The sequence below is a fragment of the Manis pentadactyla genome, chromosome 6, assembly GCF_030020395.1.
Source record: "Manis pentadactyla isolate mManPen7 chromosome 6, mManPen7.hap1, whole genome shotgun sequence".
Taxonomy (NCBI): domain Eukaryota; kingdom Metazoa; phylum Chordata; class Mammalia; order Pholidota; family Manidae; genus Manis; species Manis pentadactyla.
The window spans coordinates 30,958,718-30,973,773 of record NC_080024.1 but is presented as its reverse complement, the minus strand read 5'-3'; the positions used below and the strand labels follow the sequence as shown (position 1 = coordinate 30,973,773).

The window sequence follows — 15,056 nt, the reverse complement described above, 5'->3', positions numbered from 1 at the left end:
GGGGTCTTACCGTGATCCCTATTTCACAGATAGAGAGGTTATATAACTTCCCCAAGACAGAGGAAGGGAAGCACAGAGCCAGGATTCAGACCCGGGCGGTCTGGTCCCAACGCCTGTGCTCTGGACGCTCACCATTGTTTCAGGCCTTGGAGAGCATGGACAAGCAATTAAAAAGCCAGGAAAACAGGAGGGAAAATAGATGTTAGGAGGAAGGTGAGGCAATTGTTTCTGGACAAGCTGAGTATAAGATGTTGGTATATTTAGGTGCAAATGTGCAGCAAGGACTGAACGTGGTCCCTGGAGTTCCCTCAAGGTGTCAGCTAGAGATGCACGTCTTCGTGGAGGAAGTCTGTGCTGCGAGCTTGCCCCACGTGAGGCACTCCGGTGGTCATCTGTTGAATGGGTGGGTTAGTAAGAGGAAAAGGAGTATGATAGTCACATCCTGGGAGTAAACAGTTTCCCCAGGGTGAAAATATGGACAAGAAGCAGTTAGAGAATCTTAGAGAAGGCTGTTCAGAGAACAGTGGGAGGGACATGAAGGAAACAGACAATGAGATGGAGGAAATAGCGAGGAAACAAGGAGGGACTTGCTGTCCAGTGTCTAGTCATGCAGACAGTTGAGAGTTTTGCTGAGAGAACATTTTTATCAGCGGTGAAGGTGGAAACCAGCTTGTCAGCAACCCAAAGGAGAGGAGAGGATGGCAAAATGACAGAGACAACAGACAATTCTTTTTAATAGTTTGGTGAAAACAGGGAAAGAGAGAGGCAGGAGGCAACAGCTTGAGAGGAGACAGGGCTGCTGGACAGGGACATTTCACAAGGGTCCTTTCATTGCAATTGAGAGAAGAGAATGAGGAACAGTCCCCTGGGAGTGTGCGTGTCTGTACCCGCACTGACACAGGCAGCGGGCTGATCTGTGTAACAGCGGGGTTCCATCTGGCCTTAGGCACCACTTGATTCCAGGCCATGCCCTGCAGAAACTCCCCCAGGGTGGGTACGTGGGATAATAGCTACTTGGATTAATTTGGTGACACCCTCATTTACATGAGGGTAGAAAATACGTCATCATGCTGCTGATTTTATAGAGAAGCCAAGATGTATTTCCCCACCGACAAGAATTTGTGGCACTCAGCAGCTGTTTAAAAAAAAGGTTCCCTCCACCCCCTTCTTCAGACTTCTCCTGTCTTACATCTGTCTTCCCAGCTGTGAACTGCTGAATTCGAGGATGCAAAACCGAGGGACACAAATGGGAGGGGCATGCAACTAATGATTACATGCTGCGTAAATATAAACCTTGGTTTATTGTACGTCCATGGGCACATGCCTTCAAATCAAGTATGCACCTCTCTCGTGCACCTTTTCACTATCTGTCTGTAAACCTTGGTGGTATTAAGCATATGTTTTAATAACTATTTTGTTTGCTGTATTTCCATTAATATTCATAGGGAATGGAGCACTTCGGGTTTTGTGATTTCTCATAAACATTGACGGTGTTACTAGTTTGTAGTGAGCATTCAGTATGCTCCATCAAAATGGCAGCTCTAATTAGGTTCCTTGAATTAGCTAATGGATTTTGAGCAAGATAGCTTAGAAAGCTCTTACAGCTGTCCAAGATATTCCTGCCATGGCAGAAAGACAAAAGGCCCCTGGAAGCTACAGACTTCAGAGCTTTAGAAATGCAGCTGACAGTTAAAAAGATAAATTATGTTCATATTTTTCCAGTGAAAGTCCTAATACTGAATTAATGTTATTCCTGTAGTGAGCATCCATTAAGAAGCTCATTTTATTATAAGGATGCATTTTGACCATTAGCTCTTTTCTTTGGCCCCTCCTCCCTCCCCATTCTCCTTTTTCTCCTCCCAATTCCCCAGATATTTAGGATACAACATTAAAAAGCTTCTTTGAAAAAGAGGAAATAATTCTCTTTTTCTGTATGTTATAAATTTAGAAGCTCTCTGAGATATACAGTAGCATTCAGTTAAAAATATGTCAAGGTTGTAATATATAAAGAAATAATATAGTGATTCAATTTAAGTCTTATGGCTTATATTTTATGTAAAACTTGGCTAAGTGGGGAGTGGGCTCAGGATGGGGGGGATGCCGGGAGCTACCAGCTAGTGGGCTTGTGTACACTTGGATAAAAGATGACTTTGCTGTAGAATAAGAACTATCTGTAAAAGGAGGTAAAAAAAAAATACCTCCTTTCTTCTTCAAGTGGAATGCACAAAATAATGCAGTGCCATTCAACATGCTCTTTACCTTTCCATCCTAAGAATGAGTTTAACAAATGATGATGAACTGATGACATCTGAGTGCCTATAGTTAATGTATCTGCAAACAGGGAGAAAAAAATAGTTGTTAGTGAAATGGATAGTAATAAAGTTCATGACAAATAGCAGAATCCAGGAAACAAATACAGTCACCCACAGCTCCTTTTGGCCAGATATGTGAGTACTCCTTAATTCTCTGTGCTCCACATAACATTTTGCTTTCAGTTTATCCACTTAAAAAACTAATACCTGTTACTTTTTATTCTGAAAGGTTACATATCTCTGGGAACACACTGAATCCTTTGGGGGAGTGTTTCTTGAGTCAACTTAACTCTCAACAACCCAAATTCTGTTTTCCCATTTAAGTCTTTGTAGTTCTGTTTTTCCAAGTCCTGCCTGCCTTTTGGCCTCTTTTCTGCTCATTAGTACCTTTACTAAACAAGGGGCTGTGCCCAGAAAAGAATGTGAAACTTGAGTCAATTAATTGGGAGATTGTTTACAGCTCTGGGAAAAACTCTTGTTGGGAAGGAAACTAAAGCTGTTGGCTTAAATGAGAGTTTTCAAAATCATCTGTAGTGTCTATTTTTTATACTCTTCCAAACCTCCTCTTTCTACAGATAATTGCGAGCTAACTAAAATGCTTGCTACTAAAGCTGTTGGAACTAGGGAAGAAATAAGGAAGAAGAGTGTTGACACAACGTATAGATTACAGGTCAGACAGCTGCTTTGCCTCAGTATGATATAAATAAAACAGAAAAGCATTGTTACATGAAGTGCCAAAAAAAAGAAAAATATACACACAATTATTCCCCACACGTGACTTCACCATGCTGGATAAAAGGCGTAATTGACATGATGTTTATTGAAAAAACTTGCAACTGTCACACTGCCGAGAGGCTACTGAAAGCCAGAGGAAGGCATGTTTTTTATTCATTTTCACTGCAAGTTATTTATAGAGTTCAATTGTCAAGCAGCATAGTGCCTGATTTTCCCTCTTCTTTGATAGTCAACGACTCATTCACTTTTCAGATCAGGAAGACAGCTACAAATTGCTCCATGGCAGATACTCAGCCACTACCATTACCTCGCCTGAATGGAGCAAGGGCTCTTTATTAATTAAGATTCTGTGACTGCTTTCCCTTAAAGTGCCAGTGAAAGTAAAGTCTTTGTCAACCCATAATGGGTTGGTTTCATTTGCTTTGTTTTGTTTTTTTAACTTTTTGCCCTCTGATTTGGCAGCCAGTGCCCTGTTCCTAATGGGAAATTTATCACTATATTAACAATGCGTCATGCTTCAGCACCAGTTAATATTACCGGTTAAACAAGAGCTCTGGTTATAGAAAATGTTCAGTTTTCAAACTGAGAGTCCCAATGCCCCACTGCCTTGAGCCAAGGTGGGCCTCCAGGCACAGTAGCCAACAATTGGGAAAATGGATATCGAAAAGTGGCTTTTGCCAATGATTTGGTCAATCACATAGCTTGAACTATATCTACACCCCAGAAATCATTGAATATAAGTGTAAGAAAAGGCCATAGAGGTCAACAGGTTCATTTCATAGGTTATGATATGTGGGGTCAGAGAAAGTAAGGCCCTCTAGAGTCATCCTGATATAAAGGATGAAGGTGCTGCCTTATTTGAAATCCTCTAGTGATTCTATCATTGTACTTTTTGGGAACATTCACTTATGGAGCTGTTCAAGTCCTACCAACTTCATTTTCCAGGATTTCCCCACTCACCCCCACACTTCCACCATTACTGACCATGTGCCCTTTGACGTTGCCACCGCTTGGCACATGGCATGCTCAGTCACCCAACTCCTCATCCTTACTGCTCTTTTCTCCTTGAGGCCTTTCCTGACCTCCCCAAGCAGAGCTAAGCACCCTCCCCTCTGAGCTGCTACAGGACTTCATTATCCTACATGATAACTTCCTCATAATAATTGCTGCATTGCACGGTAATTATTTATTTATATCTCCATCTCCATCTCCCCCCAAAAGACTATGAAATCCCTGAGGAGTGGGTCTGGGGCTTAATCACCCGTACATCACCAGAGCCAGGGACACTGCAGTATTTTAAAATAAATAAATAAAAGTCTAAGTGTCGACATCTGAAAGCATTCAGAGGGTATTTGGAAGCTTTTATAAAAGCAGTTGATAATCTTAAGTTTGATACCAGTTTATTACTTTCTACTCTATCCTGAAAAGAAAGTAGTCATGCTCCTAGAAAGGATTTGTAAGAATCTGAACATCTTTTAAAAACAACTGAATAGATCCATAGTAGATGATAATATAAGTTGTCTGTACCCTGTAAATCCCTGATGTCAAAAGGTCGGCATAAGGTTACAGGGCTACCAGAGCTCACCTTACACCCAGTCAAATGAGAGCTGTGGGATATTCTTGGATTTAACACCCTTTGGGACCTAAGTATATGTTAACTTTTTTGTGGCTCTTTGGAGTCAAGAAGCTGTTTGGATTGGGTAATTATTATAACCCTATTTCAAACTGCAGAAGAGCCCAGCATTCATGCATATAGGTGTAAAAGAATGAAAGGAATTAAGATAATATCAAACCTTGTTCTTAATAAATTACTGCATTTAATTGCTTTTATGCAAATGATATTAGAATACTGCTTATAGAATTCTGTGTTTATGAGCTAGTATGATTGAGCACCATAGATGTGATAATTAAGATCTGCCCAGAGTCACATACCTGTGTGACCCATGCATCCCTTCGGGTGTTTGGACAGTTTATTATACATCCCTTTAATGGGTAGGAAGGCAAAAACTCATTTACATATCATATGTATTTAGAAAACTTTGTCTCCTAACATTTAGTATTGAGCTCATAATCAAAATCTTTAGCTTCTTTCAACTGAAAAACTTGGGGTTTTTAAAAATGTTTTTTCTCTTTGTCACTTTTATTATTTTCTCAACCTCCTCCACTGGAAGAAAGGAAAAAAGTCTTGTTATGTGTGTAAGAAATTACTGTTTAAGTCTACTGACATTTGGTCACTACAGCATCCAGCAGCCTGTCTGACCGATACAGTCCTCTAAATAAAAAAACCACTATGCATGCACTAAATCATTTTGTTTCCTTATTTTTCCTTAAACTTTTGTAGTCAATTGGGCTTATTTCCTTGTTGTCTGAAAAGAAACGTCTAGGTGTCCAGCCGTTGGGAATCAGTGGCCTTTGATGGATTTCCAGGATCCCTTGGGAGAAGACAGAACTTCTGTGTTGTTTCCTCTGAGGAAGAGGGAATTTCACACAAGACTAGGAAATTCCTAAGGTTTTATGGCCTGCAGCCCACAAAGGCTACTTTTTCTCAGAATTGACCCTGAAAGTTTAATCTACATCTAAATGTCAGATATGTATTCCTAAAACTCAAGCTGTGTTGATTCAAGTCTGAAAGATAATAATTTTAAATATTGTGAGTCCTATACTTGTGAAAATTTATTGATAAGGTGTGTGGGTAGGGGTGTGTATGTGTAAAATCATTAATTTGCTCAAGTTCTATATAAAGCAACAGAGGTTATTTCTCCTTAAACTATCTTTTGATGGTCAAGAATGTGAGTAAGAGTTAAAATAATACAAGTTTTATAGGTTTTCCCATTTACCTTTTTAATCAGTATTTTGCTAATTTTATTTTTGACCATGAAACTCCTTAAGAAAACATACAATGTTTCACATGGAATCATGCCTTAAGGTTAGTTTCTAAAGCTATTACATTAGACAAAAAGTGTGCATGGTCAGAATTAACCTCAAAAAGTACTTTAGAGGAATGCCATATGCACCCTACCTATAATCTCTCACTAAACCCACCCTATACTATTTCTTTTTGCTTGGAATCATATGGCTATTCTCTTGGCTGAGCACCAGCTGAAGTAATTGGCTTACATATAAGGGGCCATGTTATACAAATGATGCATATCTTTAAACACTGGACTCTTCAGTGCAAAATAAAGCTTTCTTTATAAGAGACACTTAGGAACTGACACCAGCCAAGGGAAGCCAGCTCAGCTTATGTCCAGGGGCACATGATCATTACATGAAGTGGACAATGGGAACACTTATCACTACTTAAATTGCTGTTTCCCCTGGTCCCCATTTTTGTCTAGTCTTAAAGATTTGGTGCATCAGTTAAAATGCAGTTGTGATGCAGTGTCACTATACTTCAGCCATGTAAGCACAGCTGTAGCTGCATGAGTTATAATACAGAGCGTGGCTTACCTATCATCTTTAGCAGATAACATAGTGGATGCACACTTCCAGTTTGGTCCAAATCTATTTTTCTTTGCATCTTCTGTATTTGCTTGTTTTGCTTGTTTTGCGAAGATGTAGAGTAAAACTGAGGGCTAATTTTGCTGTGCTCCAATATGAACTTTTCAACATATTTTAAAATGTGTCTTAAGAAGCAAAAAATTGCCATTGATTAGTAATACTTGATAAATTCCTTCTGTGACCTCCACATAGTTTGTATTGTTAAAAAAATTGGTAAAATGTCTCAAGACAGCATGTATCATATGCTTATACATAACTTTGAATGTGCCTAGTAGTTGGGTAAATTACTTAAGGCTCAGAAACACTGCACTGTGTTGGAAGAAATATTTTAGAATACTATTCAAAATATGATAACTCAAATGGGTAGTTTATGACTAATGGCAAAAACCAGCTTCTGAAATTTGAACACAGCCCGGCGGTCATTGTACAAAATCAGAATAATGCAATTATGTGTTACAGGCTTATAATGGGGAGTTGAAGCTGTGAATAATAGCTTGTGTGTTCTTGAATTGTGAATAACACTGACATTGTCACTCATAAAGAATGTCCACAATTGGTAGAAATGGAGATAGTGAAGCAGACTGTTCTGCTTAGAAGGGCCTCACATTGTCTCAAGTGATAAAGAGAGCAAAGGCAGAGCAATGCCTTTTATCAGAAGAGGAGATGACATTGATCTGGTGAGATTCTCAGTCACAACAGTCAATCACGTGGGAGAAATCTGCCCTTCATGCATCAGTGAGATTACTTTCAATGGTAAAAGGTAGCCACGGTTCATGGTGTGAGAGGAAATGCTGGCCCTTATGCTATCAAAAGTGCCAGGAAGCGGGCCTTTATTTCCACTAAAGCTTGATTCACTAGGGTCTAGCCCAGGGTGAAGGTTTCCAGGACCAATCTTCAAGCTATAGAAGTCAGAGGGTCAGTTCCCCAAGCTGGGGATGGAAATACCAAGACAAGAATCTCAAAGGGAGCAGATGCTGAAAGCAGGAAACATGTTGAGAAGGACAAGAGGTCAGACTCAGTTGCCATGGCAAAGCCAGGAGCCCAGGGAAGCCAGGCCACACTGTCAGATTGCTGCGGCTAGGTCCCGGCACCACTGGCAGCATCAGGGTGACTGGAGAAAGACCCTTCAGGACTGCAGGCAGGGCTAATACATCACTGTGCTTTGGGAGTTTTCTTCTTCATTACGACCCTACTTGCATATCAACCTCTCTGGACCAGCTTTTCAGCTTCTCCACAGGATCCCAACATAAAGAGTAATTTTGTTGAACCCTCAGACATTCATACAAATTCATACTTTTCAAAGTTATGTATTTAGCCTAGGACATATTTTTTTCCTCATATTCTGCCACTAATTTTCTGAGACTTTAAATATTCTCTTAAGATATCTAAGTATTGCTTCTTTGCCTACCAAGAAGAAATATGTCAGAGGTAATTGACAAAAGAGGTCCTACAAATAAAGGGCAATTCTAGATGTGAAAAATATATTTGCCAGTTGATATGATTCACCCTTTCTCTAAACTCATTACTCTAAACATAGGAATTTTTAGGCAATCATAGGAAGCAAAGGGTTCTTAATTTGGAGTAATTTTTTTAATCAACATGATAACTTAAATCTGATAAAAATTAGATGTTCAGATGAGGAAAGGCATATTCTTGTTATTTAGGGAAACCTTTAAAAAAAATTGAAAATGGGGGCCACTATCCTAAGTAGTGATGGTGAATTTGGGAAGAAATTAGGAAGAATTCTTAAATGTTGTTCATGTGTAGTCAGCTATGGGTCCCCAAATTTCACTGGACTAAACTGTGAAAAATCTTACTTATTAATGCACCCTTGAGAAAACAGGTGTTCTTTATAAGAAATTGGGAGCAAAGAAAAGATAGAGAATTTACATAATAATAGTTTTCACTGAATATTTACACTGGATAATTTTCAGAGGTGTTCAGTGCTAAAATATTTGAAGGATTCTATAGACTTAAGCCCCATTAAAAGCCTTTACTTATTATTAAATCTTCTTTGACTTATACGGCACACTATGTAAGCATGTTTTCATTGTGGAATGTTAAACCTGTAGAGTATTAGTGTAAATGTTGTTGGGCTATAGTTTCCGTAAATCTTCAGAATGCTCCTGAGTTAATGATCCTGAGTGCATTGAGAAGAATCTCTCAAAATTTTTATTTGACAGAAACCTTTATCACCAGCAGAAAATAAGTAACATTTGTATCCATGACTATCGGTCTTTAGCTGAATATTCTTTTCCAGAACCCAGTTTGGGACTTAAAGTAACATTAATAAAATAAAATTGCATATAGTCAGTTAGATTTTATTCAATTTATGTTAATCAAGAGTAGGACTGCCACAGAATCTCAGGTACTTTGAGAGCTCTGTTCCCATTTTTTTTTTTAATATATGTCCTGTTTTCTAAGGCAGAACCATGGTGCTACTAAATTGGAAGTTTAAAACTATGATGATTTTTAGGTCCTTAACTGCAAAAAGACAACTCTCTCCATGGGGGGGAACAGGAAAAAAAATAGCGTCTTGGCATTCTTAAAGAGTACAAAGGTATTTTTCTTCACTCCCTATCTCTCAAGGGCCTAACCCTTTTTGGAAAAATCTTTGAAAGTCCACCTTTTTGTAAGCATAGAAAGATTAACACTATGTTTACATAACTTTAAATTTTATGGGAAGCATTAAAATAACAGTGATTTCATAAACACTTAAAGAATTTATCAACTCCAAACTTGAAAACACTCCCTAGTCTGATTATTATTGCCATGTATTCAACTAACTTAGATAGTTTTATTCAGTGAGTTAGTATCATCACATCATTCTGTAGGGACTATTCCTTAACCACAGCACCAGTTCTGGATCCCAGGCTGGTACTTACAGAGGAGGGCTGTACTCATCAACAGCAAACACCTCCCCTGCAGAATGAAGAGCTACATGGCTTGAGGCTATCTGAAAATGGCGTTCTGGACTTAACTATACACCATTGACTCATGGTAGGCTGCATGTATTTACATGCATGTCCCCCTAAGCATACACACCAAGTCCCTGCATATTAATCCATAAGTCCAAAATGGTTCAGGGGCAGTGACCAATGCCTTCTCATCTAGTCAGTGGTGAGTTTTCCCAGGAGCAGCCCTGGCTGCTTCTCAGTGCTGGTCCTGGTGCTGATCCAGAGTTTCTTTGTCATGTGGAATCTTTGTCTTACATTGTTTCTTTTTGGTACCCCATTCGTAAGCCTGTTAGAGATGTAATATTAATTACAGAGAAATCTCAGTCTGCAGTTGCTCCAACATCATTCTTTAACGAATACAGACTTCATTGCATGTATTTCTATTACTTTAGCAACTTTGATTTTTATTGCAAAGACCTGTGCAAATAAAAGAATATCAGAAGGGATGGCTATAAATGCTCTCAGCTCAATTCCCTCTGCCTCGAAATGCCTGTGAACTTCTGCCACAAAATGCCTGCTGCATTTTAATGCCTTTCTTGAGAGGCAACATGGTACGGCATGAAATACCACTGACTTTGGAGTCACACAACTCCTAGTGCACCATTCACCGCTCATCTGTGAAATGTGCGTAACAATGTCATCCTCACAAATTTGACTGAGGCTTAGATGAGTAAGTACGTAAGTCTAAATCCTACACATAGGGCATCATAGGAACTTCATAATTGTGAGTTTCTTTTCTCCAGCTGCAGCAGTAATGGGAGGAGACTATGGCATGCAGAAATGAATGTTCATTTTAAAATGCATTTCAATTGTAGTTATGAACTCCGAGAATATGAAGATGAAGAAGCATCTTATATTCCAAAGGAGCAGATAATGCCTTACTATGGTGTTTATTACATATGAGAATATATTACTATAGGTAACATGAAAAAAATGACATGGTTTCTGAACTCCATTACAACATTAAACTCTCCAGCTCTAAAACATTATAACAAGAGCCCGTTCAACTATACATCTGCCTCTAAAGGCATAGGCAGTATAATTTACAAGAAATCGCTACAATATAAATCTGTTTGTTCTGTTATATTGCTTGAATTAATTTAACATAAGATTTCAGCACATTGAAAATACAGGAATGGTGCTGATCACCTAATAGGAACTTTTTTTATAAGAATACCAACCTTTATTTGGAGAACAAATAATACAGAGAGCCTAATTTCTAATCAGCAGCTTGGAGGAGGGGGGGTATTGATACTTTGACTGACTTTATATGGTTGCAAGAAGTATTTGAATTACATGATAATCTTATGTTACTTCTGAAACTATCAGGCAGAAGATTTCTTATAATCTGTACTGCTAATTCCATTAAATCAAGAAAATAAAACGGATAGCATGTAAACAGAGGAAGGCAAACAAGAGTCCCCAGAAACTAAGTGCTCAAGGATAGCATTAGCTTTCATTCTGGTCCAGTAGGTTCCTAAAGGATACAGTCTCTAATAAATAACAAAAATGAAGGAGAAAATGCAGGTTAGAAGTTAGTAAGTGATAGTAGGAAAAGTAGTCTTTGAAGTTAAGCAGACCTTCATCTGTTAGCCATGGGCCTCAGGTTCCTCATCTCTATGAACAGAACAGTAAAAATCTATCTTTCAATATTCTTTATAGATTTAAGACATTTACAGCACCTGTTACACAGAAATTAGAAATAAACTCAACTCAAACATCAACTACTATAGATTGGTAGTACTTTCCCAAAGTTCTGGGTTGAGAAGGATTCTAAGGCCATGTCTAGAAACATAAGGAAAGAATTCTGTAATTGATTAGTGCTGTCTGCTCTGGGCAGAAACCTGAATAAATAAAAGCCTGTATCAATATATTTACTATTTAAGCATTCTATAAATTGTAGCTATTATGATTACTGCTGCTATTATAATAACAAAGGAGTTTTTATATTACTGTTCAAATTTCTGCATCTTCAACACAACATGGAATCAATTAACTGCTTTGGTTACAATAGTTTTTTTATCATTTTTATTGATCTGATGGTAAACTCATGTGTGTTATCTGCAGAGACAAGATTTGATGAAATCAGAATTTGCTATTCCTAATTTTATTATATAAACCACCTACTTGGGAAAAATCTGATGCAGTTACCAAAGGCAGAATGAGGGTTGGAAAGCAAAGAAAAAAGGGTACTGTTGAGATATCATCCCAGGTTATCATGAAAGGTCTGCATGTGACCCATATGTTCTTTAAAATATTCATACAAGGGAGAAGATACAGTATGTTTTTTTGCACTTAGATGGTCCATGATGTCGTAGACTTATTTTTTTCCTGGTTTTTTACTGAGGCCAGATTTCTTTTCGGGGTAAATAGTCATGTTCCTGGCAGTAATAAGGGATTTTCTGAAGCCTAAACAGCTGATTTTGTATTCTTGCCCCATTCCCGCTGTTTGAGAACTGAAATCTGATCAAATACGCATTTCTAAATTTATGTATTTATAGGCATATGGAAGAACACTTTACAGTCTTTGTGTGATTTTTTTTTCCCACCATAAATGCAGGAAAATTGTGAGATTTTTTTTTTTAAGCAGTGCCTTATCAGTTCCTTTCTTTTTGTCTTTCTTTATTACCAATGACTTCATACTTGAATTCAATGCTTCAGTTTCTTTGGATGAACTAATAGATTATGTATGCGATGTTTGCACTGTTGAGTGAACTCATCTGGTGGGTCTGAGCGTGGCTCACACATTCACATATCCGGCAGAAGCCTGACCCCTGGATGCTGGCACCGTAGTTAGCTCTCAGTACTCAAGAGAGAGGGAAGCTGTTCTGAACGGAGCCAAGCTGCCCTTCCTGCCCTCCAACTGTCCAGAAAAAGCATATCAGGCCTTCTGTTTTTTTCTAATTTCTTACCTTCCTCAAGTGCTCCAGGTAAACCTTTATTTAAAAAAAAAAAAAAACATAGTAAAGAAACAACTATTTGGGGAGTTTTAAAATACATATTGGAGAAAAATAAAGGTATGTGATCCCTAAGGGTTTGTCTTAAAAGGTGTCATCTAGTGAGTTTCTGTAAAGCATGTAGGAAGCCCAGAGCCCTGAGCTAACTTGGTGGAAAATTTGTAAGACATGATCTGCTCTCCATTCACTTACAGTCTGGTTTGGGAAGAAGCTTTTCCTCCAGAAGATGTTTACACGCCATTTTCTTTTTAAAGTTTACAAGTGTAATTTTAAATTTTTTTAATGAAGTATTAGATTACTTATTGCATTGCTTTCAGATCTCTCCTTTTACCAGCTATCTCACTGAAACTTAAAATTCCACTGTAATATCTGGAGATCTTGGGGTATGGACAGCTCTTCCCAGTGGCCTCCTGCGTACCCTTCTCAGCCTCGCCTGTCCGTCTTCCCTGCTGCCTCCCACATGCGCTGTATACTGTAACAGTGATGCTCCCGTACCCATGAAACATGAGTGTGGTTATGCTTCATAAATTGTTATGACCTGAGTTAAAAGTACCCAAGTTTGCAAGTGATAAACTTTAATGTTTATTAGTAAATCCAAAACATCCCTGAAGTCAGGAGCACTCACTCTTACTCTAATTTGCTATCTAAATGGAGAGAGAAGGGAGCATATATTGCCTGTGGTGTGTGTGAAGCAGGCCAGAACTTGAGGACCACTGCTTGCCCAAACTGACTGACATGCATCCCCCAAAGCAGGATGCTTTCTCATTCTGTCCTCTGTAGTTCCCTTTTCCTCTACCTGGAATTTCCTCGTCTCATCTGCCCAGCTGTTGAGCACCTATGCATCCTTCAAGACTCAGTTAAAGTGTCACCTCCACCATAGAACCTTCTGTAATCTTTTGTAGCCCTGCTCTCACCCTGTCAAAGTAACTGTCTGTGTTCCCACAGCTCCTATGCAGACCTCTGTTGTAGAGCCTGTCACAATGGATTGTGGTCTTCTATCTTCCTTTCAGCCCCCTGCCTCCCAGACCATATGCTTTTTGAAGACAAAGACTATGAACTGTTTGTTTTAACTTTCCCAGATCTTAACATAAGATCTGGTACAGTAGGGCACTCAGTTACACCTGAGATGAACCAAAGAAGTCAAACAACTGTTGTGATCTGCCTGTCATTCTCCTCTTGCTTCCGAGCCCTGAATTATACCACAGACGTTGGTTCTATTGAAATGAGCATAACAGATCTAAGCTAGAAGGGAGCCACTGGCTGACCAGTTCAGGGTTATGTTAATGAGTCACAAGAGAAACGAATTCCTGAAAGGAAGAATCGGCTGAAGTAGAGAGAGAAAAACTCGGAAGATGGCACGTTATACTCTCACCAGCTTCTGTTTTTCTTTCTGCTTCTTGGCATGGCGCCCACCTTCATTTCTTACACTACGCCCTATGTACCCATACATTGACATGTACCCCACCTCCCACTCCAGAAACTCAAAGAGGATCATGAAATGAACACTGGCACATGCCAACTCTGTGTCATGTCCAATTTTCTTGCCAAACAGCTGGTCTCAAATAGGCAATGCTTATCTTTGAGACAAGGAGATGCCCACATTAAAATTAACTAAATTCCATGGATATGATTTTAAGAAAAAAGTGATGGTTCCTTTAATTACTCTAAAGACCAGGACCTTATCTAACCTCACTCAAAAGGCATTTAGATACTTTGGCCCTTAAAGCTAAAGCTATGCACATAAAGACCATTTTTTAATTCTTTTTTATTACTAATTTCAGTTATCCTAGCTTATATGAAATGCTTTCTTGAATCTTCCAAATTTGGATGTCAACTCCTTTAATAAAAAGATGATAAAAGTGAGTTTCCAGGATGGGGTACACTGTGTAACTGTGTGTGATTATATCCTGTAGTGGTCGTCCCATGAGTGGAAGTGCTGACCGCATCCAGAAGTTGCGGAAGGAGTATTTTCAGGCTCGGAGGGAAGGTTTCACTTTATATGAGGATGATGAAGGAAGAACAAGAACCGATTATGACCTTCACTGGGTAAGCCCATGCCTGATTCCAGTCACTGAATTCATCCTTACTGATATGGTTTAAAGCAGAAGAACATGACCAAGAATGATCTGCACATATCAAGTTATATTTAGCTTACTAGGGTTTCATAGATAGGAACATTACCCAAACCACAGCCATCTTCTCCTACAGAAGCTGTTTACATAAATCAAACCACACTAATGTACAGTAATTCACTTTAATTGCTCTCATATTTACTCTCTGTTGGATTTGTACACCAGCTTGTTGGGGTGGAGCAGATGTTCCCTATTTTAAGGAGGACAGGGAATCTGTGTGATCATCTACTGAGTCTTAATCCTCACCCCTGTCTCCTGGCTCTCAAACGTCTGGGCAGGAATTCACAGAGCTTGCAACGTACACCATCTCTTCTTTAGAAAATGGTTATTAGAAGCAAATCTCAGAAGGGTTATCTTTGGAGTTATCAGCTGTTTGTATATTGCATCTGACCAATTCACATTTTGCTGGTCTTACCAGTACATAAGATCATTTTATTTTGAGATAAGGGCAGTCATTGTATT

General features: G+C 38.9%; 1 protein-coding gene across 6 annotated transcripts in view; it reads left to right on the top strand.

Moving 5' to 3' along the window:
• PARD3B (par-3 family cell polarity regulator beta) overlaps positions 1 to 15,056 on the top strand; it is a 985,497-nt gene that overhangs the window by 877,964 nt on the left and 92,477 nt on the right. For 5 of the 6 annotated variants that reach the window (XM_057503666.1, XM_036928150.2, XM_057503667.1 and 2 more), the window contains one exon: positions 14,376 to 14,508. The exons of the other annotated variant lie outside the window; for it this stretch is intronic. In XM_057503666.1, the coding sequence (XP_057359649.1) occupies positions 14,376 to 14,508 (133 nt within the window). The remainder of the gene's footprint in view (positions 1 to 14,375; positions 14,509 to 15,056) is intronic. 6 annotated transcript variants of the gene reach the window in all.